We start from the raw sequence: 25,241 nt of genomic DNA, 5'->3' as shown, positions 1-25,241 counted from the left end.
CTCAGCTCTTAAACCCTCCCTGAGCATAGCCAAAGTGGGGTGGGGGGGCAGCCCTGCTACTCCCTGGGGAAGCTCCCAAGGATCTGGGCAGCTCGTGTGAAGCCATCCCAGCTGGAAGCATGCGGAGTGCTGCGAGGTGCAAGACTGGCACCACAAAACCTTTGCAGCCACCCCCAGGGCTAGAGACAGAATAGAGCCACCTCCCGCTTTCTGAACAGCTTTATTTCATTGCATCCCTGTTTTTCACGGGAAATCAAGGCCCACGGCCATCTGGAACGTGAAGAAGCGCGAAGTGCTTTAAGCCTCTTGTGCTGAGCATTGGCCAGCCACTTCCCAGCAAGCTCTAGTTCCTGCAGCAGCTCCGCAGCATGGCTCTGCTCAGTCACCGGCAGGTCAGTGCTGGGAGCTGCACATGGAGCTGCTGGGAGCTGCTTTGTGCTCCAGGAGCCAAGAACTTCTGCTGATGCAAATGCTTCTCCAGGAAAGGCAGACCCTAACCCCAGCAGCGCACACTCGGGCCAAGAGAACCAGACCACCTCCACCTGGGCTGCAGCCATGCCCCCATCGCATCTACCTGGAGGTTGCTCCGGAGTGAAGGGTGCTTGTGGCAGAGCATTGCCGATGTCCCTAAGCTGCAGCCTCGGCCTTACCTTTAGGGGGTTTTGCCTGCAAAATGAACAGGGACATCTTACTATACTAGAGACAAGGGGACAGCCCAGGCAGGCGGTCCTGTGCTGCTCTGCTCAGTGCCATGCAACCAGATTCATTGTTTGAGACCCCCACTCGCGATCTGAGATCAGGCATCAGGAACAACTTTTTCTCCCCCCAGTAGGATGGTGCAGCCCTGAGGCAGTTCCTTGGGAGCTGGGGGATCTCTGTCCTCAGAGATTTCTAAGACTTGGCCAGACAAAGTCAAAGATGACCCAAGCTAGGGCTGGCAGCTCTCCTGCTCTGCGGGGGCCTCCCAGCCCACACCCTGCGACTCCCTGATTCACCAGGGCTGGGCAGTGCCAACACGGGAATCACACACAGCAAGAAAACCTGTCACTGAACCACAGCGTCAGCACCGACACAGCGCCACGGCGCACTCTGAAGAGCTGCCCTGTCTCCACACGGAGTTCAGCCAAATTCAGTTTGGAAGAGGGTGAACAAATGTGGAGCTGGGTCAGGTTTCTACGGTAAGGTCCCCTTGGGGACTCCTTGGTGTCTTAACAGTAGCTGAGGTCATGGTACAGCTTTCCCTGCAGTCCGGGCACCAGCTGGGTCCCTCTCTTCCACTCCGGCCAGTGCCTGTTGTCACTAAACTTGGAAGAGTTTAACCTCTGTCAGGTTCAGTTCATACCAGCCACCAAGCCCCAGAATCGAAGACTAAGAACTGCTCCACCGGGGTTTTCCCACATTGTGTGAATTGGGTTTTAACCAAGGGGCAGAAAAATAATTAAATCCGCTTGCAAAACTTCATTCCAACCTCACCTCTCCAAAGTGGCCCCATCCTTACCTCCTCAAACTTCTCCTTCCAATAGAAGTCAGCCTTCGCATCCAGGTAGAGCAGAACCAGGTCACAGACCACCGTGGCCTGGAGACAGACAAATGCAGCAGGGCAGCACCTGGCCAGTGTTGGGGGCAGCAAGCCTGACCTGCTGCCAACCCAGGCCACCCAAGCAGCCCCACCAGGTCCTCTTTGACCCAACCTGCTCCCATTAGCCACACAGGAGGTTAGATGTGATCATCTGGGCTGCAATGCACGGACACAGGGTGAGGGCTAGTCCAGCACAGAGCCGCCGTCACAGCCATGTAAGGGACTGGGATGAGCATGTCCGGGAGGAAAGAGGGGGCAGGTCGGGGAGCCCAGGCTCCTCATTACTCTGCTGAAAGGGGAGAGCCACAGAGGTGCTCTACAAGGGGCTGCCTCGTCTCCATGACCGCAACGCCATGTCTGCACTGGAGCTGGACACTGGCTCCCTTTAGAGTCAGGGGAGAAACACAGAGAGGACGTGCTCTCTCCTGCTGGCTGAGACAGCTGGAGCAGACCAGCCAGCAATGCCCCTCCGATGCGCCTTCCCAGGGTCAACACAAACACCCGGCCTCCATGAGATGTGCCCCGACAGTGCTGAGGATCCTTGATCCAGCAATGTCATTACTGCTAAGGATCACAAACAGGAAAATGGGAGCTCACACCCTGCCAGACAATCCCTCCTCTCAGGCTGGCAGGCACCCAGGAAGCCTTGCACCCAGGCAGGCAGGGGAAATTACAGATGAGTGGCAAATCCCAACCCACGGATCAGAAAAGAGTGTATCTGGAGTACTCACGGCACCAAAGAATGCAATGCCGGTGCCGAAGCTCACGGCAGCAGGAATTATGCTGAACTTCCCAGCCTGGTAAGAAACAGTGGGTGGAGGGGGAAGACAGCGGGTGGAGAGCGGTGAGAGGGCTGTGGGACAAGCCCCACTGAGCAGCATGCTTAAAGCCAGGGAGGTGCTGGAGGAAACCGGGGTCATTTCTCCATGCCCAGCTGTGGGAACCTGACTACTATTGCCTTGACTCAAAACCCCTTTGGCTGTCAAAGAAGGGATTGAGGCAGCTTGTGACTCGGTGGCAGCAGAGGTTACTGTGACTCACCTACTCCTGCAGGCACAGTGGAAGCCTCCCTCTTGCTGCAGGACCCCAGCAGCTGCCACCCACTGAACTACATCCTAGCAAACCCGGCCCTGATGTGATGTGTCCCTCTGCTCAAATGAGTCTGGTATCTCTGAGGAAAGATTTTCGGGTTCCTGTCTCTCTCCCGGCTATTCTCTCCTGCTCCACACCTCCTGGACCTTGTCTCACTACCCAGAAGTGGTGCACCCTGTCCTGCACTGCGTGCTTCACCCTCTTCAGGTGAAAAGGCCACTGCTAAGCATGACAGACCAGCTGTGGACATCTCTCAGGGCGGCAAGTCCTCTCAGCACAGGCTCCATCTTGCACAGTTGAGTATTGAGTTTGTCAGTGATGCTGCAGAGTAGCATCAGCCATGATCATGCCCATGCCTTTTCTCCCCGAGGGTATAATTAATCAAGAAGGGATTAATTGTCCAGGTTTAGAAAAGTTCAGGTTGATCTCTGCCAGGGTGCTCCCACCATGGGACCCTCAGAGATGCCGACAGCCCCTCTGCCCAGAAAAGCTCACCTTGCTTACAGGGCCCAGCACTTCACAACACCCATGTCAAATTCTCAACAAGGGAAGCCTCCCTGCTCGAGGCATTACCAAGGTGTTTCTCTTCAAATGGGAGAGACCATTTTTTCCTGCTTTGCTTGGAAAACTCTGGAAAGAGGTGAAGAGCTCACCACGGCGGGGAGAAGCAAGGCCAGCAGCCGGAAGCCACGGGGCTGGCTGCAGGAAAGCGCAGCATGGAGCGGTGCGACGCGTCAGCCCTGGTGACAAGGTGGCCAGGACTGCGCATGTGGGGTCTGCAGAGGAGACGGTACCTGGCCATGCACGGAGATGTCGAAGCGGATGCCATAGAGCTTCAGCAGGTTCCGGTAGAGCTGTCGCTGGGAGTCCCAGTAGTAGGAGGCAGTTCTGCAGGAGACATTGGACGCGGCTCAGAAAGCCATGGCAGCTCTCTGCGCCCACAGTGAGGGAAGAGGGATGCCAGTGCCGTATGATTGCTGGGGCTACTGTGCACCTGTGCACATCCTGTGTCCTCCAGTGGGCTGGGACGTGGGCGAAGCACATGCTGCCAGGACTCACTAGCTCGGCATCAGCAGCGGGGCATCAGCGTCCGCCCAGCACCCAGCCCGGGGTCACTAAGAGCACGCAGCTCCAGTTCAGGGTCAGCATGGATGTGGACAGCCACATGTCCCTGCCCTCAGGCAGGTAATGCCTTGCACAGCTCCAAACAGAGCAGAGCTATAAGCTGCAGGAACTACCATGGCACTCTGGTACTGACAGACCCTGCGCTGAGTTACCACATCCTGCTGCTCCTTTCAGAGCATCTATCAGGAAAACTGAGATCTCAAATAACTGCCGTGTGCTCAACCCACAGGCCCGTGTGGCCACTGTCCCAGCATCCTCACCTAAAATTGTACCTCCTGTCCTGCAGGCTGAAGGAGTACTGTGGCTGGCACTGGGCAGCGGGGTGATCCAAGTCGCAGTCCCAGTCGATGCGAACTCCGATGCTCCCCCCCTGCAAAACAGATTTTATTCCAGGAGGAGCACGGAATCAGAGATTTGCAGAGTTCTTTACTGTTCAGATGTTCACAGATCACACACTCCCTTAGCATTTCAGGGGTCAGTCCTGTGCCCCACCCCTTGCCCACATCCTTGGGGAATTTGGAGTCATCTTCCATACTTTAAAAAAAAAAAAACAAAAACAAGTACCATGAGTGCGAGGTCTCCAAAGGTCTCTCCAGCTGCCTCCACCATGTCACGGACACGGAATACAGGGCAGGAGGGGTTGAAGAACGGATCGTATGTGCAGCTCTTGAAATAGGTGGGGTCATTGGTTTGCAAAGTATTGCACCTGAGTCAGGGGAGAGAGAGGGGGAGCTGTCACGGGTGGAGTGGGGTGTGGGAAGACAGGGAGCCCTCCTGCAGGACTGAAAAGGAGACCCTCCCACTGGAGCAGGACTGATGCTCCTGCTTTGGGGGGAGCTAGTCATTGCCTCTCCTAAAGCCTCAGTTGGAAAGAGGGTGGAGGGAAACCAGCCTAGAGGAATCACACATGGAGTTATCATCCTTTATAGCACCTGCCATGGTCCTTCCCCTCCCAGCTCCTCTCCTCCACCTCTGCCTTTGTGCTTCTCCTTTCTTCCCTGGCACCTAGCTCCCACTGCTGTGAGATGTAATGACCCAGCTTGAGCTGGCACTCTAGGGGTGATAGCAAGGGCAGTTCAGCTGCCCCAAGCCACGTCTCCTGCCAGAGTAAGGCAGCACAGTCAGCATGCCTGGGGTTGGGAGGCCAGTGCAGCCTGGGCCACTGTGAAACCATTTTGCAGGGACTAAAATGCAAAAATATTTGGGGTAAAATAAGACCTTGGGAATGACTGGCCTTGTCCGGCTCTGTCTGCAGTGCTCTAGACAGGCAGACACCACTTCCTCTCTGAGGGCTCCCCATCCCATTCCTCTTACATCTGCAAACACCGGTCCTGCTGAAACGACCAGTGTTCTCCTTAACACAACATCCTGAACTGTAACTGCCCGAGACACCACCCACCCTGGACAGCACATGGCTTCTTGGATGCCTTGGCTGCTCAGCCCCTAGGCAGACAAGTTCAGCGCAGAGGCTGGACTAGGCTGCACACACAGGCTGGCTGGAGGAGCATCATACTTACTTGGAGAAGTTAAATTTGGTGAAGTGGACAGTATTTTTTATAAAAAGAGTGAAATTCTCCGCCTCAGCCAGAAGAGGTTTCCTGGAAAACAACCACCAACGAACTCAAATTTTGCACAGTGGCCAAGGCATGTCCCCACTCCCCTCGCTCTGCAGTCTCTTCCACAATCCTGGGACTTTGGCTACAATGGACAGTCGCAAGAAATACTCTTGCATGAAGTTCTCTGGACTTAACTGACCAGTAGATCAATGTCAAAGATCTCCCTGAGCCTGGCTGCCCCCCAGGCAAGTATGATCAGGCCCCTGGTTACACAGAGCACAGAGGGAAGGAACCAAAGCTCTCAACGCCTGCTGTCCCCTCACCCTGTGCCTTACCCGGGCAGGGTGTTGTTCTCCACAGGACACCAGCCATAGATCTCACAGGTGGAATGGGTGGTATTGAACATCACACATTTCCCAGTTTTTATCCCTAGAAATGAGACAATGTATATCATTTACTATTCCATTTCAAAACGTCTTCTCTGCCGCTCCCCTCCTGGGATAGCGCCCTGGCCACAGGCTTGTTCTGGCCTTCTCAAAACCTGAACCACAAAGACAACCCTGGCATCATCTTCAGCGTTGGGTGGGGAAAACAACTTCCCTCTGAAACCCTCCCTCAAGGCCGAACGACAGGAGCTGTTTTACAAAGACAAGAAGCTGCTTGCCGCTGTCAGCGTCCGTCTGTCCAGCGCTGCCCGTCCTGCCCCATGGCTGCTGAAGCCACCCACTCCCCGGGTGGGAACACAATGACCTGGGGCAATCCCGCCCACAAAGCTTTGGCAACCGACCTCCTAGAGCTGAAATATCCTTTTCCAGCTGAACTCACATGGGCTGCTAATATTAATCAGCATGAAATAAAAGCCAGGTTTTATTACAAAAGGAAAACCTGCCAATTACATGGCACAGTGGTTTCAATTCCAGCAGCCAACATCAGAAACAAAGCACCCCTGTATTTGCTGTGACAGTGCCTCGTGCCCGCAGCACCTGCTTGTCTGGCCGACAGGTCACTGTAAGGTTTTGCCAAGAATAAATGGCTTGAGAGCACTTCCATGCACACTTAAAAAAAGCACCGAACTCAGGCAATCAGGCACCTTTGTGCCTATGTTTGCTACCAAACATGAGGAATTAAATGATTTTATGTTTTTTAGCAAAGCACCCAGTACCATTGCCACGAACCACTGGGTTTCCCATGGGACAGTCTGCATCTTCTGTGCACATTGCATCGAGAACAGAGGGGCTCTGAGAGAGACAGAGAGAAGCGCTGTTACTGCGCTGCACAGCTGCCTGAGGCCACACGGTCACTCACCCATGTTTCTGTGCTGCCGCTCCTGTTTCTCCAAGCATGTCCCAAATGCTTACAGAAGACATCCACCATGTCCAGAACCTGTGCAGCCTCCAACCAGCAAGGAGAGAGGCATCTCCGAGGGACAATCCTTCCCGCCTGTCTCCACACTCTCTGGGGCGCTTGCCTTGTCTGCCTCGGAGGCAGAGGAAGCCTCAGGAGCTAGCTCAGTTAGGACTGGGAACAAGCACAGTTGGGTTCAAGAGGGCCTTAATGGCAGAGCCCATTAAGCACCTTGTAAAGCACCACCACAATTCCCCTGGGGAAGAGCTGAAGAGACCCTAAATACAGCATAACAAGCTTTACAAGAGACACAGAAAGCTTCACCCTCACTCTGGACCCACCAGATTGCCAGGAGCAGCAAAAAGCTCCTATTCAAACACAGAGAGATGATAGGAGGTGGGGGGAATACAAGTAACACCCTCCCCCAGGCCACAGCAGGAGTCACCAGCCTGTCAGAAACCCACCTCCCCAAGCCCAGCGGGGCACAGAGGCCCAAAGGCCTGTGGGGAAACCCCAGTTATGGAGTCAGAAGAAGGGGGGTCTGTCCAGGCCCTGCCAGGGCTGCCCCAGGACAGCCTCAGCCCCTTGTTCCAGGTGTGAAACCCACCATAATGAGCCAAGAGGAGCAGCTCTCTGAAGCAACTTTGGGCTGGGGGGGGGGAGGTCGGGGGGAAAGCTGGTCACTGCCTAGGGGTATGGGAATCATTATGGGATGCAGGAGAAGAGCATTTTGGAATTTAGCTGATGGACATTTAGCTGATGGGATGTTTAGGGGAGGAAGAAAAGGCATGGAAAAGGAGGGATCTAGGTGATCAAAGAACAAACAAACATTGGAAAATAGAGGGATAAAAGGATGCAAAGGACTGGTTGCATGTACAGAGCTGGCTGGTCAGTATGGTGGTCCGTCCATGCCCTGCACCCCATCAGCACAGTCTGTCTCGTCTTTGGACTAAACTTGATTTCCAACTATTTTCCTGGGCGATGGGCTCTATTCTGTATGCACGTTGTGTCTATGGGGGTCTGAGTGCCAGCAGCTGGAGAGGAACCATAGGATGTCACAGGGGCCCATGTGCCTGGGTGCCAGCTGCTGTGAGTACAGGTGTGCACATGAATGTGTGATTCACAGCAAACATTGGGCCGGATGAGCCAGGGAGGAGGTGGCCTGGGAGCAAGGTGGGGTATCTAAGGGCGAGCCCACATGACTACCAGAGGGACAAGGGAGTCCTGCCCAACTGCTTGAGAAGGATGGCTACTAGATTCATGCCCCTCACCTCCACTGATGGCCCCTTCATAGCATGCAGCACCCACCTGCAATGCTGTAATAAGCACTAACGAGAGCACTTTGTCATCCCAGATCCAAATCAGATGCCAAGAATTCAGCCTCCAGAAGGACCCAGACAACAGATATTTGCAGATGAGTGTATCAGTCCCTTCCCAAGTCCAGGTAATAAGACACATGACAAGTGCCACTTGGCAGACAGACACTTCTGGGTGTTCAGGGCATGCAAGCTGCAAAGCTTGGAAGAAATTCAGGTACTGAAGTCTGTGATGGTGTTACTGAAAACCTAAAACCTGGCCAAGAAGGTTTCAACCTCCTCCACCACCTTTTAACGGAAATGAGCCTCGAACAATCTGTTGGTGCTGGCATTCTCCACGGGCATGATCCAAACCAGGTTACACTGCCACAAGTGCATTGTGAGAGAAGCAAAGAGATCTGGACGCAGTTAAAAGCCCTCATGGGGCCCTGGATCTGTCCTCCTAAAGCTCTCTAAACCACTCCTGCATCTTGCTTGTGTAAGGATCTAAAAGCCTGGGAAAATTAGGAGTAACAAATTTTTCGAGGAACCTACCCAAGAACTGCAGGTTTGGGATGGGACAGGAATATGAACACACCAGCATTTAGAATAGGTTTCTTGACAAGCAGGTGAATTACTACATGTTTTTAGAAGACATCCCCCAAGGTGCTCACAGCAGAGCTCAGATGCTGCTCAGAGTTCGTAGCATTTGTGTTCCTGGGACAAGGGTGATTTCAGACAGAGGCAGCAAAGAGGTGCTTGTGCTGACAGCAGAGATCTGTGCACAAGCATTAGGAACCTCAGGGCTGAAAGGTTTATATTTACTTTCTGTAGTCACAAATATGTAGGTAGAGAATGACTTTATTCTTAATCTTATTAGAAACAATTGCTGATTCCCAGCCCTCGACAGCTATACAGCCACGTACCAAGGCCCAGGAAACAAAGTAAACCTTCTCGGAGAGCTAACCACCAGTAGCATCACATGTGAGCAAAGAAGGATGAGGCTTCTTCCAAAATCTAACACCTCCCTCATCACCTTAGGACATGGTCCTGTACTGCTTGGGGCTGGGACCAGTGCCGCTCACGTGCACATCCATCAGCAGCATCTGGACCTGAACGAGCTGAGCACAGCTGGATGTGCTAAAGACCATAATTTAAGTGAACTGGTCCCTTAGCCCCAGAGCTTGTATCTGGACAGAGTGGATGCACTGCCTGACTAATGCCTTCTGGCTGTAAGTCTATTTTGATCATCTTCATTAACCTTCAGAGCGCCTTGCAGCTAGAGGCAGAGGGTTTCCAACCACTCAAAGTATGTGAGATCAACACTGAAATGTCTCCCTAAGAGATAAGTCACAGCTCAGCCACAGATCTGAGCTCAACACAGACATCAGCTGCTAAAACCACCCATCCTGTGTTTGGGTGCTGCTGCTGGCCCCAGCCAGGCTTTTCCCTGGTCTGCCAGCACAGAATACTTCGGTAATCAAGAATATTCTGAACTTCCTGCAAAGTCAAAAGCTGTCACTGCTAAATCTTCAAAGCTTTCCAGACATGAATGTCAGCTACAGCCCCAAAGCCAGGAACTGAGTAACTACCGGAGAGTAGCACAGAGCGAAGGCTGTGACAGGCACCCAGACGCTCCACAGCACTGTAATGGGATGAAATGCTCAGCTCTCTCTGTATCCTTGGCTTGCACACTGCAAAAATAAGCATCCAGAGATTCCCGTGACTGCCTGCGAGAGAGAGCCCTGAAATGCTCTACTGCACATGTCTTCCCCTGGGGATATTCCTGCAGCTGTCAGTACTTCAGGAGTTCTCAATATTTTGAAGAGGGATCATTAGTACTATTTTCCCTGACTCAAAACGAGGGTTGCTCCTCCTCTTCTGTGGGGCTGAGTTTGGAGAGCAGCCCAGCAGCCTGCAGCCCAGGGTTAGCTGGGAGGCAGGACCAGGCTGGGCACAGCACAGCAGGCCGCAGCAAAAGCCAAAGGGACCATTAGGACAAACAGCGCTTGGCTCAGGCACAAGGTACCAGTAGTGGCTTAGCTTAAAAGACATTTGCTCCTGCCTGCCGAGCAGAGTCCAGCTTGGAAGAGTTCATTTTAGGAGCTGGCCTGCATCCAGCCTTAAAGGGAAGATTTCTCCCAGACAACATATAGCACTAAGTGTTGGCTGACTGGGAAACCACCTAGACCTTGTGCTCCATTCCTCCTAAAAATAGGACACTAAGATGGAGAGGATACTAGTCCTGCAGCAAAGAGTTATAAAGGAAACATGACACAGGTATCCATGGAGCGTGTGTAAAAGCATCAGGAAAAATGGCAGAACAGAGGTAAGAGAATGGAGCAGCAAGTCAAGAAACCAAGAATATGTGCGAGACTCAAGAAGGAACAGAGGTAACAGAGATATTAGCTGGGGATGGCAGTGCTGATGCCAGCCGCAGTGCAGAAATGCAAGAGCAATGGGGCAACACAGCTCAGCCTCCCCGAAGCAGCCCCTGTCCAAAGGCAGCAGAAAGCCTGTAAAGATCATACAGTGTTACCACCCCTCAAGAAGCCCAGAAAGCTGGCGAGACCCCAACAGACAGTGTCGCTTATCCTTCTGGTCACCACAAGTGATTCTGGCCAGACTACTTGGATACACGTCTTGGTTCATGCAGGTATGACAGAGCAAGTGCAAATGAGCGAGTAAGATCTACGGAGCATTAAGAATGAGGGGAATCAGTTTCTATGGAGCAATGAGAATGAGGGGAATCAGTTTTGTTTGGAAAAAAAATCAATTTTTCCTTTCTGTTTGGTCTTGCACTGGGTTTTTCCGAGTCCCTGCAGAGCCACAGAGCAGCAGCACTGACTGGCTTTACAAATCTAACCCCACCACAGCGCTGGGCTGAGGAACAGTGCAGCTCACTCACCTCGGGACAGGTGCCCTGGGCTTGCTTTGGTGTGGCGATGAAATTGGTCACCAGAAAAAGCACATTTTCTCCCTAGGAAGCAAGAAGGCACCTTCAGCAGGGGATTTACACCGCCACATTCCTCAGCAGCAGAACAAACAACACATTTTCTTTTCATGGCTTTGTAATTCACGATGTTAACCTCGCCTTTCCTTTCCCAAAGGATTTTACCACAGCTTTTGCCAACCACCTCCCTCCCCCGGGGCGGCTGAAGCGCCGACAGCGCGGGGGCCCGGCCGTACCTGAGGGGGCTGGGCGTAGTCCGCCGCGTCCCACAGCCGCCGGCCCGCGCCCCCCACCTCGGCGACCGCCGCCCCCTTCAGCTTGGTGACGACGGCGGCGCGGGGGGCAGGGTCGGTGTCCTGATAGCCCTTCCGCACCAGCAGCACCCACCTGCAGGGGGGCGAGGCGCGCTGAGGGGACCTCCGGCCCGCCCCGCCGCCTCCGGGAGGGCCAGGCCCCGGGGGCGGCCGGCTCGCCGCGGCGGGAGGGGACCGCCCTACCCGAACAGGTAGCCCAGCACACCGAGCTGGAGCAGGCGGTGCAACAGCCCGACCCGCCGGTTCCTCGTCAGCGCGAACTTCGCCGTCTTGTAGTCGAGGAGACCGCCGCACTGCCCGCCCGCCGCCGCGCCCGTCATGGCGGCCGGCGGGGGACTGCGGGTCCGCGGCCCTGCCCGCGCTTCCCGCCGCGGCACCGCCCCGCCCCTCCGCGGCACCGCCCCGCCCCGTCGCCATGGCAGCAGCGCGGCGGGCCCGGGCCCGGGCCGGAGATGGCGGCAGCAGCGGGGGGCGGCGGCAGCGGCGCGGACGGGGGGAGCTCGGGTGCGGCGTGAGGCGGACCCCGCCAGGCGGGGTTGGCTCCGGCCTGGCATCCGCGGGCGGTTTCCCCGGGGTGGGTCCAGGGGAACGCCAGGCTTGTCCCCGCCGGTCCTGGGAGGCAGCGGCCTGGCCTGGGCCCGGGCCTTGGCCGCGTCCCCGCTGCGGCAGTGTAGGAACAGCAACAACGCGGCGGGCTTCGTGGGAGCACTCGGTGAAACCCTCCCCAACGCTCTTTCCCCGCAGGCGAGGAGGACAGCGGCGACCCGGCGGGAGAGAGCCGGTACCTGGCCGCATGCCGGGCCTGCGGCGTGACCCCGGCCTCCGGCCTCCTACGGCGCGCACCGGGCCCCGCGCTCAGCCTGCGGCACCGTGGCCTGGGCCCGCGGGTGAGGGACGGCAGCACCATCACCCTGCGTGAGGGACACCCGCCGCGGGGCTCTGGGGCGTCAGAGGGGCTGCAAACCCCATCAGCCAGCCGGGGCTGTCCCCTCCGTGACCCTGCCGTCACACTAAGCTCTGGTCCCAGAAACCAGTGCAAACACCCCAACCCAGGGACTGCCAGTTTTGTCTTTCCCACTAACGAGAATGTTGTTGCAACTCCTGTGCGGATCAGAGCAGCCCACGTTTTATGTCAAGAACATGTCCAGGACCCTTTTCTGCCTGCCTTGCTGGCGGTTCAGACACCGGTTAGGGGCCAGTGTTATGCCAGGCGAGGTCTGGTGTTCAGCGGGCGGTGGGTATTTGTCAGCAGGTTGTTTTGCAGGGCTCAGGAACGGGAGTCATCTCCTTCCCTGGATGTGGGAGTGGAGGTGGGAGGATGGGATGTGCACGTGTCATTCTTCCCCTTTGGGTTGAGAATTTTTCCTGAGAGTATGTTGTCTCCCCTGGGGTACTCCACATTTTTTAAATTAATATTTTTAGGAAGAAATTATGAGCCTTTGGTACATTCACGCATTGGTTCGTGTCAGGTAGTCCCACCCATGAAAACTGCTTTCAGTGGGCGTGGCATTTTGGAAAAGTGTAGTTTGCACCATGAAAAGGGTGCAGCCTTTCATACTAATTTTTGGTGATAAACCTTTTAAGTTTATTTTATCTGGAATAGTTCTCTGAGGTCCCTTCCAGTTCATTTTCCTGTGTCTGATATCCAAGGCTGGAGAAAATAATTTGATTTTCCAGTATCTGTTGAGTAATCACAAGGTCATTGCCATACTTCTGTTTAATTGTAAATATTTTTGAAATTAAGAATTCCCACTGACAGATCAGGATACTGGCACAATACAGCCTTCTTAAATGTTGAGGTCAGGATTCAGAGCAGCTCTAAGTAAACTAAAGGGGTGCTTACTATGGCTGTACTCCCAGACTGCCAGGTAGAAGTGATGTCCAGAGGGGTACATTGTCAGGCACAGTGGGCCAGAACCTTTTCCTTTTCCACTGCGTCATGAATATTGACAGCAGAAGTATTTTTCATCATTTTTATGGAAGGAGAAATTACTTCTTTAATAAAATAAATGAAATTAAATATCTTAAACTGTATTCAGTGTTGGCTTTTCCAGCCTAGCTTTAAATGATTTTGGAAGGGGGATCTTTTTTGCACGATTCTGCTGATGGCTTTGTGAAATCCCCTTGTGCCCTGCCAGACTAAGGGGAGCTGAAACAGAAACATTCCCAAGAGCTTTGTGAACCCAGTGAAACTGTAAATGACCTGTTCGGGGGGGTTTTTTGCTGCAGGGTGCCAAGGCTTTAGCTCTTTCCTTGATGGTCGATACCTCTGTCCTTACATTAGACCTGAGTGACAACTGGCTGCAAGGAGAAGGGGCGGCTGCAATTGCAGAGATGCTGAAAGAAAACTGCTATGTTTCAGGTTTGTATTCTCCCGTCTGCCGTTCTCTGGTAGATGCATTGCTGTAGAGGAGGAAATTGTGCTGGCTTCTTTGTGGATTTAAGCAGTCCTGCTGTCATAGTGATTCTGTGTTGTGAAAAGGGTACCAGAACTGGGGTGCTGTTTGAACAGTGAGTGTTTAAAACTGTGCTGCTTCATCACCTTTCTCCACCTGTTTTCATAGCATTTACTTTTGTGAAGTTAGGATGCCACTAACTGGAGTCAGCCCCACGCTGTTTTTCCTGTGAAGCTGCTGGAAAGCCAGGAGAAAGAGCAAGTTTCTGCTTTGATTGTGGATCAGAAACATCCACCTGAAACCTACACTATTCAGAGGATGTGGTTAATAATGGTTAAGGCTTTGTAAGTTGAATTTGCACAATTGGCATCTAAGAAAACGGAGCTTCTAAGTAGGGAGAGGTGGAAGAGAAGCCCATCTAGAATGAATGTGCAAGCCTCTGTTCTAGCAGCAGCACATGTCTGCTCTTCCCAGGGACATTTCACATGTCTAATACCTCTGTAGTATTAGACTACAGATACCACAGATACAGGGAGCAGAAGCAGAGCAGTGCTTCCTGAATTTAAGTCTCAGCCAGACAGTGTTGTGTCTAGTGATCATGGTTTTAGGCCCTGCTTTTCCAGGGTCGATATTCCTGCCTTTCATAATTTAAGTAGCAACTCACAGTTATACGCAGACAGGTTATCTGAGTTGTGGGTTACGCGTCGCAGGGTCCTGCGCTGGCTCCGCAGACCTGAGGTGCAGTGAAGGCAGTTCGGTGGGATACAGCTGGTTGTGCCAGCACGTACCCAGAAGCACTAACAAGCCCTGCCAAACCTGAAGTTGTTACGTGCAGAGACAGTCTAGGAGTCCCTGTGCTCTGCTTCTGTGTGAAGAGCACAGAGCAGAGACCCAGGATGGGTCTGCGTGGAGTCCCTGTTGTGTCTGTGTCACATTTTCCAGCACTTGCATTAACCTCCTGTTTCAGTGTCTGAATCTCCAGGCCTCTGCTAGGATACAGCCAGAACTTTGCTATAAGTCATGCTGGTTGCTGCACTGAAGGATATATTTTATCCACAAAGAACAAGGTCAGTTTAGAGAGCTGAGAACACAACTCTCATGTAACGAAGGCAACCCATAGGCTTTGTTGGGAAGTAATCGTGGATGAAGGGCACAGGTTCAGTGCTATGAAACCCCCGTTAACATGGGATTTCCTTATTTTTGTTCTTTAGTGGTTGGATTCACTATTAGAGGTTTAGGGTTCTGTTACTTCTGTGCTAGGAAAATTCATTCTGTATGTAGGTGGGCAGAGAAGTTCATGCTTTCGTATTTGGGTCTCAGTGTCTGTTGTTCCTGTTTTACATTTAGCCTACACATCCCTGCCTACGCTCTTTTTTTCAAGCCATGATGAGGAACCAAGAAACCCGGGATAACTTAGCTGAGTGTAGGCTGTGCCTGGAGTGGGAAGCACAGATGTACAAGGAGCACTTTTGTCTCATGTCCCATATTCATGTGGCAAAATGTGAATGAGCCTATCTTGGGGACAGGTTGTGAATTCAAAAATTAAGTTCTGTTGTTCCTACTAAAATACTGTGTTAGACCAGGTTCACCATTCTTATTTTCCAAGTCTGGCACTACTTCTGCCATTGCAGTGTAGAGGTCAGATGCTGATATGATTTGATGATCTGATAATGTTTTTTCTTTCCCCAGCTGTTGATTTATCTGACAACAAATTAGGTGTTGAAGGAGCTAAGGCCTTTTCTGCTATGCTGCTAGAAAATACTACAATTGTGTCCCTCCAGCTCTCAGGAAATGAATTTGATGATCATGCAGCAAAGTATTTAGCAGATGCCATCACAGCAAACAGCAAAGTGGAAATTCTCGATCTGAGTTACAACATGTTCGATGACAAAGCAGGTAAAGTGCTGTCCTGCACCTTGCACAGAGAGGGGTGCTGTGGCAGTTAGCAATGCAGCTTAATGAGTTGCTTGCCTGCCTCAGACCTTTGAAGAGTAGGGTTGGTTAATATTTTCAGTTTCCTGAAAAGTATTTTTGGCTCTTTGTAGGCCAAACCAGTGTCAAGCTATCATCATTCGTTCATCTTCATTCTCTGCCTTTTCTTATAGCATTGCAAGCTTTACCTCTTCTGTTTCTTTCCCCTGTTCCCAAGTTCTGATGGGCTTCCTTTCACTGAACTGTCATTTGCTTTTTTTCTCGATCACTATTTCAGCTTTCACAGGTGTGTAAAATGCTTAATAAGAGCAGAAAAAAACCAGCAGAATGGAGTTTGCCAGCAGTCCTTCTGTCTAGCTCCCTGTCACCAAGAGGTGATTGCAGGTGCCAAGGGGAGGGTGTGAGAGTGGAACAAGCAGGCAGTTGTGCTTCCCTGATACTTTACCACCCTTGGCAGCTTGTAGTTTGGAGACTTCATTTGCTAATGACTTTGGCTATTTCTTTTCCATCTTCTTGTTGGTCTTGACCTTGTTAATGCATATTGCTTTTCCTTTCGCTCTCGATTTTTAAGCATGCTGTTATTTAATCGTTACATCCTTGCATTCACAGTGCATCCCATGCTGTCTGTCAGATTCATATTCTCCCCTGATTGTTTCTTTCATGAAAAATCCACCATCTTCTCTCCATCCACTGCTTTACAACCCTTAATCTTCACGTATCTCACCTGCTATAACCTCCTCCTTGAAGATCCTTCATGTCTTCAGTGGGCTTCTCTGGCTTACAAGAGAGGAAACAACCATAATCCTCATCTCTTCTGGCCACCAGGAACACACCAGCCATTCACTTTGTTCCTTTCCAGATCCGTTCTGCTTTTTTCCTCATTTTTACTTTTGAAGGCTGCAATGGCTGCTTTCCTCTCCACGCCTATCCTGCTCACCTCCTGCTGCCTTTACAAACAGTTCTCCCCAGTCTTCTGGTCTTCAAGCCTGGTGATGGCTTCCTTTTCTTCTATGCTGGTTGACAACCTCATTTCTTTCCTGCCCCACTGGAAACTCGCAGAACACTTGCTGAGGAAAACTATTCAGATTTTATGATGGCACAGGAGCTCTGGGAGGGATTAAAGAGAGAGCAGACCTGGCTTCTCTGCTAGCCGAACAGAGGAGCAGGCTTCAGCTGGCTCGAGGCCAGAGCTGGGGAAGGGCGAGAGCCTGTGGAAAGCTACCTGGTTGCTTGGTGTCAGCTTTCAGACTCGCATCAGGCTGGAGAATGAGCCTGTGCAGTCAGATCTCCACGCATGATTGGATTTTCTCTCCCTCTTTGCTACATTTGCAACCTGTGGTGAGAGAACACATGCTTTATTGTCCCTCAGTTTCTGGTAAATGAGGCATAAAAGAAAATAGTATGTTGTGGGTTTAATTGCCTGTGTAGAGGTAATACAGACAGTTGCAAAGAAATACCTAAACTAACCCGAACTTCCTTTTAACTCTTAATCCTTTTAACTCTTAAACTGTTTGGCTTCATGTATTTTTTCTTAGGTGAGATTCTTGGAATGGCAATAGCAGAAAACATTGGATTAAAGGAACTTAAAATCAGCTGGAACCATTTCCATAGCCAGGGGGCAGCTGCCTTGGCCAAAGGCTTGGGGGTAGGAAATGTTTTCACTCCTGTTCTTTAAATTCTGAGAACGCACATGAAGCTTTATCTGTTTAAATGAGCGTGAATGCCATGATGTGCTGTTTGCCTTGTGCCCTTGCCTGTCCAACAGCCATCTATGATCTGGGATCATATAGACCTTGGAACTAAGACAGTAAAATCATCCTTTGTCTATTGACATATTGCATGTGTTTTCATTTCTCTATTTCTAGTTCTTTCCCTTTTTAGAGTCAAAATTACTATAGTGAATGTTTTGAATTGTTTCATTTCACTTCTGATTCATAAATTAGTACAGAAATTGTTTTGTATTCCATACACAGTTTTTACTGTACTAAAAGAAAACAGTTTCTCATTAAAATAAGAAACAGTTCTTCCAGCCTCATAGGCTGAAAGGGGCCACTAAAGTAATTTAATTTCACCTCTTGTGCAATGCAAATCACATGTGCCATCCTAGCACTAGTATAGCAAGCCTCCAACTGCTTTTTGGACAGTAGAAAGGACGGTAGTCTGTAGAAAGGATATTTCTCCAAGGTTCTATCAACTGACAGGGAGATTTTCAGTTGTGTGTTTATGTCGCATCACAGGCAAACACATTCCTCAAAGTGCTGGATGTTTCCTACAATGGCTTTGGCAACAGCGGAGCAGCTGCCTTGGGGGAGGCTCTTAAAGCCAACAATGTGCTGGAAGAGCTCAACATTGGGTGAGTCAGACTCTGGTCCTGCTGCACATTTTCTCCAATTTTGCAGTGGTGGGCAAAGCCCACAGCAGCCATTTGGATCGCCTACCTGCCGAGAGCAGTAGGTGCGTAAGGCAGAGGGAGCGTTACAAAATACTAGTGCTGCTGGTCTCGTCCCAAATCCCAGTTCCTCTCCTTAAACTTGGGGTCACTGCCGAGGGGCTGTGGGATGTGTTACGGGATGTGGGGGAAGAGCATTTTTGGGATTGCACAAGGCCTGTTAGGGGATGTTTAGGGGAGGAACCAAGGGCGAGGGAAGGGACCGAGGTGCTCTGGGCAGTAACAAGCATGGGAAAAGAGAGGCACGAGGTGTGAACGTTGACTGTTTCTGTCTGTGTTGATCTGTGTGGCCAGCCGCGTGCATGTGTTGCATACATTTGTGTCTGTGCCTGTTGGAAATACACGGTCAGCCTCACTACTGGGGGCAGGGAGCTATGTCAGCCTCACCTCTATCAGCCTGTGGGATTTGGCAATTTCTCAGCACTTCCAATCTCCCAAATACAGTTGTTTAGTTGGAAGGAGCTGCCCTAAATTCTCTCTGGATATAACATGTTTTCAGTGCTGGGTGAAGGAGGAGGTTGCATATCCTTTGCCTGAGCAATGCAGATATGGAAAACCTGGAGCTCAGTGTCTGAAGCATGCCTTTTATCTGTTTTTAGCAACAACCGTATTTCAGTGGAAGGAGCTCTGCACATTGCAGCTGGCCTGAAAGAAAACAAGACTCTGAAAAGACTTAATGTGAGTAACTTTCCTAGGAAGGTATTGGAGCCTCTTATGCATATTTAAATATCACTGATGCCTGTATGCCCTAGATTGGAACCCCTTAGAACAAATCCACAGCAAAATCAAGGAGCTGCTTGCCCCAGCCTGCCTCCTTCCATGCTCCCCTGGTTGCAGTATGCTCTCATTAAGACAGAGGGCTTGTATCCAGCAGTTTCCTCGGTGAACAGAGATTTCTGTGAGCCTGCCACTGTGTGAACTGCAGCCTGTCATGCCATGTCTTGTAGCATGGATAGCATCCTATTTCTGCAGCAGTAGTGTCCAGCTCAGCATGGCGGGTGGCACTGGGATGGCTATTTGAGAGCCCTTGGCCCACTGTTACTGGCACTTGAAGTAAACCGCGCTGATGTCTCACCCACTGGGGACCACTGGTAGCGTCAAGGATCATACAAAAAAACCCCATGTCACATACCTTCCTGCTGTTTCTTTTCTGACTGCAGATGACCAGAAATCCCATGCAGAGTGAAGGCTGCTGTGGGGTCCTCAAAGCTCTGCAGGCAAATTCTGGCACTGGCATAGAGATCCTGGACTTGCCAGTAAGTGTTACACCAGAAAGAAGAGGGAAGGGAGGGAAGAGGTTGAATTTGTGGTGTGTGAATAACAAAGGGCTGCCAGAGGGATTCTGGCTTTGGCATTGTTTCTGCCCAGTGAGGACTGTATATGGAGGGAATGACCCCCAACTTCACAACATGGACATGTCTGTATGTGCCCAGGCCCCACTTTGTGTGTTTGCAGCAGCACCAAGGTGCATGAATGCACTGAGCTGGGCATTGCTGAGGCTTCGGGCAGCAGCAGGGTGTGGAGGAAGCAGGCTCAGCTCTCAGTGCAAAGGTGCTGAGCACTGGGAGGAATCTGGCCACCTGTGAATTCAGAAATTCCCTGGGAAGCTTGAGCTTTCTGGTCTGATGATGTTTTGGAGCAGTTTTGGAAACATTTCTGTCCCATTTCTAATGAAGCTAAATGGCCTTTACATGGTACAAGAACTTCTACTTGAACATCTACCCCATTTGTGAACAGTGCCAGATCTGAGAAGGCAGCCCGCTGTCACCAGGTGGGTCTCAGCACAAGGCATCTCATATGCCTTACCAAAGAGCACCACTTCTGGAACAGAGGCTCTGTCTCAGGCCAGTAGCCATCTAATGCCCTTAGGATCAATTAGCTAGCAACTACTTCTAATTTCTAAAAAAAGAAGACAGTTGCTCCGTTGTTTATTGAGGAGGAATTTGTCTGGCCTAGCTCATATACAGTGTCAGTGACTATGTCTGAGGTGATTACACAAGATCTGTTCATAGAAGATGGAGGTTTGATCAATGGTGTTTAAGGCAAAATTAACACAGCAAAGTGTAGAGATCTGCTTTAGGTTGGGGAGACTTGCACCTCAGCTCTGTGTTGACTGTTATCACTGTGGACTACGTAGGGAGACTGTGATGGTGAGCTCAGAGGAAACAGTTGCCTTGCAGTCACCAGCATTTAATCAGGCAGATCTTGTTCTTTGTGACCCTTTGCTACAAACAATCCAGACATCTGCCTTAAAGAGAGAGCTGATGATCCCTGAAATGTGGAGCCTTCCTGTGTCATTCAGTGCCTGTCCCTTGTACCTCCTCCTTTCCAGCTGTTTTAACTTCTCTTCCTGTAGACCATTCTTCTGGGCTTACTATCCATCCTGGCATTGTCCTGACTTTCTCTCCAGATCTTTGTTTGTTTGTTTGCTTATTTTTGACAGGCTGTTTTCCACCTTTATCCACTTTAGCTCACTGTCTTTTGGCAGTGCAGTGAGGAGCTTGCATGAAAACCATATCTTCCTTTGATTTCTGTGCTGCTTCACCATCACTTTATCTCTTTTGCTTCTTGCCCTGGGAGCAGGATGCCACTGCTTGTTGAATCGCATACCTGCCTGTGACGTGGTCGTGTGGGCTAACAGCCCCAGATCTCACAATCTGGTGTCAGAATTTTGTGTTTGGTTTGAGAAAGCACAGAATATGTTGCAATATCTATTTTCTGAGGGATGGTAAATCATACCATATGCTTACTTACCTGTAGTGATTTTGCCCTCTAGGACATCCCTGTGAACAAAGAGCTTGCAGAGTTGTGTGATGCTGTGAAAATACTTTTCCCAAATCTTCTTCTCAGACATGGTGGAAACATGAAGTTGCAGAGGAAAAGTCCGTTGAAGGTTGAGCTTCGGACTCCGCCCAAAGCGGTGGGTAATTCCCAGAATGCAGTGTCTTAACATGAGTCTCTTCGGGGCTGCTTCTTCAGCACCTCTGCCTAACGCCCCAGTTCCACTCATCAAGCCTGTGACACAAGGATGTGCCAGGGCAGTGCTAAGGCAGGATCTGTGCAAATATTGGCTACTTCATCATTGCTGACACTTGGAAGATATTCTGTCTTTTCGCTTTAAGATTTCTGCTACGACCTGCTCTGAGTCTCTTCCAGCACATGCAAGAGCATCCCCATGGATAAGAGTCGAGGGGCTCCTTTTTAATCATCATCTTTGTGTGTAGGGACATTTGTCTGGTGGAACATCATGTGTTGTAGCTGCTGCCGATGCTTGGATCCATAGCCCACTGTAGTGGGGTCTGTGCAGCCCGAGAGCGTGCTTATTATGTCGGAAGCAAAGTCCTATCCAGAGGTGTGCTGTGAACAAATGCTTTCTGCCTTAGGCTTGTTTCTCTGTTACACAGCTGGGATTGCCTTTGCTGAATTGGCTGTCAGATGCACTGGTGACTCATTTTCAGCTGCTTCCTACCGCAGTTCCTTAGCCTCATGTGGAGCCCATGTTGTGCAGGGTAGAGCCCCTGTCCTGGGTCATGACTGGCGTTCTTATTGCCTGGATGCATGCTCTGGCTTTTATCAGTGTTACATAGGATGGATGCTACAAGCTGCCTGGAAATAGGATTGGCACTCACTGGTAGTTCAGCAATGACAACAGCACATGGGGTACAACTCTTTTCCCCTCCCTGGGATGTTTTCTGTGATCCCAGTGGATCCTCCCTACACTCTCTGGGACACCTGGGCACTGTGGTTCACGGAGGGGGGGAATTGTGAGCTCCTTGAGGAGCAGTGGGCAAGGGACAGGAATCATGGCTATGCCCTGAGCAGCCTGGCTTCACTCTCCCTCTCCTGGTCTCTGTGAAGAAGCGGTTCCTTGCAGCAGTTTCTCGCAGTTCAGGAGAGGGGCCGAGGATGGTCACACAAACAGCTCTGGATGTCTGGCTTGGGCTGGAGGCACAGGCAGCTCTGCCCTGCAGTCAGAGGGCAGCAAACCCCAGCGGTGTTGCAGTGCTGCCTTAGCCTAGTTGTGGCTATACACAAATAATTTCCTTTCATTCCCTGAAGGTTGGCAGACCTTGTTGATAAAGTGCTTGCAACAATCTTGGCTTTATCTGTGGCTCCAGCTAGGCAAGCCTGGTCTGTCCCCAGGCACGTCAGTGTGCGCTGGTTTTGATTTCCTCTTCCACTGACACACCAGCTGACGAGGTCTGGGGACATCCAGGCAGTGCTCTCCTGTAAGGCAGTGGTGACACCTCTCTGAGACGGCAGCTTGTGAAGGCAGGGGCCAAAATTCAAGACGGCTTCTGCCAGTCTCCTTCCAGAGTGGCTGGCTGGTGCCCTGTGTTTTGCCTTATGCTTTTTTCCCTAGAACAGAAGCATTATAATCCCCTTTGCTCACTTTTGTATTTCATTTACCTAATAAATGTGCCTACCAGTGAAATTGCACTTAGTGTTATTTCGTAGCAGAAGATGAGGTTTAGCCTCTTTATTTGAAAATAACTCTATGCAGTTACGATTTACCTAATGGAGTCTGTCCTATAAATGTGTAAATTATTTTACAGTTACGTATCTAATAAATAATGTCTGTGCCTTGGAGTCACACCTGTCTGTTCACACCATTTGGAGAGGTCTCTTTCATGTTGTAAGATCTGTAAATATGGGTTGTTTCTAGAAATTTCAGAACCATCCTGACACCTCCTCGATCTCTAGATGAAAAATTTGTGTATCAAACACAGAAGCTGTTATGGGACTTGATTTAAATCAATGTAAGTACTTATATTTTAAAATATTTAGTCACCCTTTATTGTTTCTGTTACATCCTTTGCCCCTAGCCCTTCCTATGATCTCCAAAGAAGAGATGCAAGTTAAAATCCTATTAAAAATCAGGTGGGTAAAGAATTCTTACACACCAAGTCTGTCCTGATTCACCAGCTGGTGTAACTAGAGAAGATCCACTTGCCCCTGCCTTGACACATATAGATTCATTAGTCACTGAAGTCAGAGCTGGGTGTTTTTTTCTTGTGAGAATTAAGCTCAATAAATCTATCAACATACCATTTAGGAACCTAAAAATACCAGGTGAGCCAGCAGTGTGTTACGGGGTAATATAACTGGGACATATATGTTGAACATACATTTGTCCTGTGGGTTTGATGAGAGCAGGAGGTGGCTGTAGAAAACTGAGCACTGGCCTGCTCCATGTGCAGGCAGGATTGCGCAGGCAGGATTGCGCAGGCAGGATTTGCCCTCCTGGAGGGCTGCAGGGAGAAGGGGAGAACAGGCAGGTGGAGCTAGCCTGCGGGAGGTTTTGTGTGCGAAGTTGTAGGAATTTGCTGTGCTTTGGCAGCTGCTACAAAAGGTTATGAGGAATTAACATGTGGAGAGTTACACTGAGAGTTATATTCCCGTTACACTGAAATATCAGTTATTCCCAATTTACCTGGCAATCTTCCCAGCTGGTATCGCTGTTTCTCTTTCCTCCAAACTCAGTTGTGTTTTCTTTCAGGTTAGGAACTAATCTTGGAATAACTCACCAGAAGATTTGCTGAGTCCCTGTTCACGATGTCATTTCCAGTACTGAGCCGTTTTTTTTTGTCTGAGTGTTATTTCAATATTGTTCCTTTTTGGTTTCTTTACAAAACTGCCAGGTAGCAGTTGGACGCCTTGTGGAAGGTACTACAGTACAACAGCACTGCTGCCTCGTTCCAAGCTCCTGACCGCTCCAAAGCACAGAGGTTACACAAATCCATATTAATTGCCACTAATTATATTTTTTCCTTAATTCTTGAGCAGCTCTCATTTTGATCAGTGTCCTTTTGAGGCCTTGAATTTCCTTGCACCCCTTCACCTTTTTGAAGTATCAGCCAGCTTGTTTTCCTGCAGTGCTCTGGGACTTCTCCAGCTGCCTAGCTGTTTCTGGAAAATGAGCATTAATGCTCCAGGGAAGCTCACTGCCTAATTCCACGTGAAACTCTTCTGCTGTAAGTTACATAGGTGACCACAAAAGGCTTAACTCTAGTAGCTACTAATAAGCATTATTTGGGGGCAGGACTGGGGCAGAGGAGCCTGCAACATGGCTCCTAGCTTTCCCCCCATGCAGAAGAGAAGTTTTTCATGAACACTTTCATCTCCTTTACAATATTGAGTGTGCTGCCATGCACAAAGGTGCCTTGGCTTTTGTCCCAGCAAGGACTGGGGCCCATGGTGTTTGATGCGGCCCTAAAGCACTTCCAGTCTAGTGAGGGAAGCCCAGGCAGGTGAGATCTTGAGAAACCAGCTATCCTTGCTCCAGAGGAGGAGCAGCTCACTCTCAACAGCATCTGATGGACGTTTTGTAACCTCTCAGGCAAAGCTGTCATCGCCAAGAGGAAGTGTTTCTAGTCTCTTGCCTAAATCTCCCTCATGACCGTTTAAGTCTGTTGCTTCTCGCCTTGTCTCCTGTGCACATGGTGAAGATTTATTCTCCTTGCTTTTGTGGCTGCGTGGTTGGAGACTGGCCCATCTGCTGTCGGAAAGAGGCCTCTGCTGCTGGGATGGGACTGCATCGTTCATGCATACGCTTAGACAACTCGTTCGAAAATATCTGCACTGCATGGCGAGACAGGGAAGAGCTGTGGCCCAAAGCAGTCTGGTTGCAGGGACTGCTGAGACACAGGCTGCTGAAATGCTTCTGAAACACGAGCACGAGCGCTCCTGTAATGCTTTGGGTACCCCTGTGCTTAGCACCCTGGCTGCTGGCCTGACTGCCGGCACTTTGTGGAGGGACGAGGGGACAACAGGACTCAGGGTAGGTGCCATCTTTTAATGCCCTGCCGTTCTCCAGCCGGCGGAAGGAGCAGATACACCGCTGCTGGTGTCTCAGGGATGAAGCACGGTGCGTACCTCATCCTCTAGCTGTATCTGCAGGAGGAGGAGGGGAGGATGGCAGGGGATAATGAGAGGATTACTTACAGCCAGCCTTAAATGAGCCCTGCAGCTTGTCTGTGCTGCTTTCAGAGCTGGGGTGGGGAGGAGGAGGAATAATTTAGAAACACAAGGCTGGGAAGAGATTTAATTAGGACATGGAGCTGCTTTCTGCTGGGTGCCAGCCCACCACCCTCTTCCAGTGCTCAGGGCTCCCCTTTTCCTCCCTCAAGCATGGACAGGCCTCAAGTATGCAACTGGGTCAGTGCCTGCTTATTTCAGCATAGCATCTGTGATTAAACTGTCTCT

At 50.7% G+C, this 25,241-nt stretch overlaps 2 protein-coding genes across 12 annotated transcripts; one reads left to right on the top strand and one right to left on the bottom strand.

Annotated features, from left to right (window-relative positions):
• Window positions 1-203: 203 nt before the first annotated feature.
• Window positions 204-11,620, bottom strand: P2RX6 (purinergic receptor P2X 6). 4 transcript variants are annotated; one of them, XM_087768432.1, is made up of 12 exons: window positions 11,442-11,620; window positions 11,181-11,331; window positions 10,900-10,971; window positions 6,515-6,590; window positions 5,688-5,781; window positions 5,314-5,394; window positions 4,361-4,502; window positions 4,057-4,166; window positions 3,466-3,559; window positions 2,311-2,376; window positions 1,499-1,576; window positions 204-1,299 (listed from the first exon to the last, which is right to left on the bottom strand). In XM_087768432.1, exons 1-12 carry the CDS (start codon window positions 11,576-11,578, stop codon window positions 1,297-1,299), a joined length of 1,104 nt encoding a protein of 367 aa, XP_087624558.1. In that variant the 5' UTR covers window positions 11,579-11,620; the 3' UTR covers window positions 204-1,296. The 4 variants fall into 4 exon arrangements, with proteins under 4 accessions (XP_087624558.1, XP_087624557.1, XP_087624555.1 ...); XM_087768431.1 differs by having other exon boundaries at window positions 204-666; XM_087768429.1 differs by having other exon boundaries at window positions 204-1,576.
• A 71-nt stretch (window positions 11,621-11,691) lies between these two features.
• Window positions 11,692-24,129, top strand: LRRC74B (leucine rich repeat containing 74B). Of its 8 annotated transcripts, none has more exons than XR_015707185.1 (11): window positions 11,692-11,762; window positions 12,003-12,145; window positions 13,488-13,620; window positions 15,344-15,550; window positions 17,122-17,231; window positions 17,824-17,939; window positions 18,635-18,713; window positions 19,196-19,291; window positions 20,812-20,955; window positions 22,702-22,795; window positions 23,536-24,127. XR_015707185.1 is itself a non-coding variant. In XM_087768578.1 (10 exons), exons 1-10 carry the CDS (start codon window positions 11,711-11,713, stop codon window positions 22,741-22,743), a joined length of 1,122 nt encoding a protein of 373 aa, XP_087624704.1. In that variant the 5' UTR covers window positions 11,692-11,710; the 3' UTR covers window positions 22,744-22,889. The 8 variants fall into 8 exon arrangements, 3 of the variants coding, with proteins under 3 accessions (XP_087624704.1, XP_087624706.1, XP_087624705.1); XR_015707188.1 differs by having other exon boundaries at window positions 11,716-11,832; window positions 13,543-13,620; window positions 23,536-24,128; XM_087768578.1 differs by lacking the exon at window positions 23,536-24,127 and having other exon boundaries at window positions 22,702-22,889.
• Window positions 24,130-25,241: the final 1,112 nt, after the last annotated feature.

This window comes from Nipponia nippon, unplaced genomic scaffold (genome assembly GCF_047370975.1).
Source record: "Nipponia nippon isolate SJK-2023a ecotype South Korea unplaced genomic scaffold, ASM4737097v1 scaffold_30, whole genome shotgun sequence".
Taxonomy (NCBI): Eukaryota; Metazoa; Chordata; class Aves; order Pelecaniformes; family Threskiornithidae; genus Nipponia; species Nipponia nippon.
Note: the sequence above shows the minus strand (reverse complement) of the source record. Positions and strands in the feature narration are given on the sequence as shown.

Excerpts from the sequence above, each read along its gene's own strand:
- P2RX6 (XM_087768429.1), bottom strand. The coding sequence starts at position 11,578 with ATGACGGGCGCGGCGGCGGGCGGGCAGTGCGGCGGTCTCCTCGACTAC. Across the intron at positions 10,972-11,180 it reads ACTACGCCCAGCCCCCTCAG|GGAGAAAATGTGCTTTTTCT; the intron begins GTACGGCCGGGC and ends CTTGCTTCCTAG. Across the intron at positions 2,377-3,465 it reads ACATCTCCGTGCATGGCCAG|GCTGGGAAGTTCAGCATAAT; the intron begins GTACCGTCTCCT and ends GTTTCTTACCAG.
- LRRC74B (XM_087768578.1), top strand. The coding sequence starts at position 11,711 with ATGGCGGCAGCAGCGGGGGGCGGCGGCAGCGGCGCGGACGGGGGGAGC. Across the intron at positions 11,763-12,002 it reads CGCGGACGGGGGGAGCTCGG|GCGAGGAGGACAGCGGCGAC; the intron begins GTGCGGCGTGAG and ends CTTTCCCCGCAG. Across the intron at positions 15,551-17,121 it reads CATGTTCGATGACAAAGCAG|GTGAGATTCTTGGAATGGCA; the intron begins GTAAAGTGCTGT and ends ATTTTTTCTTAG.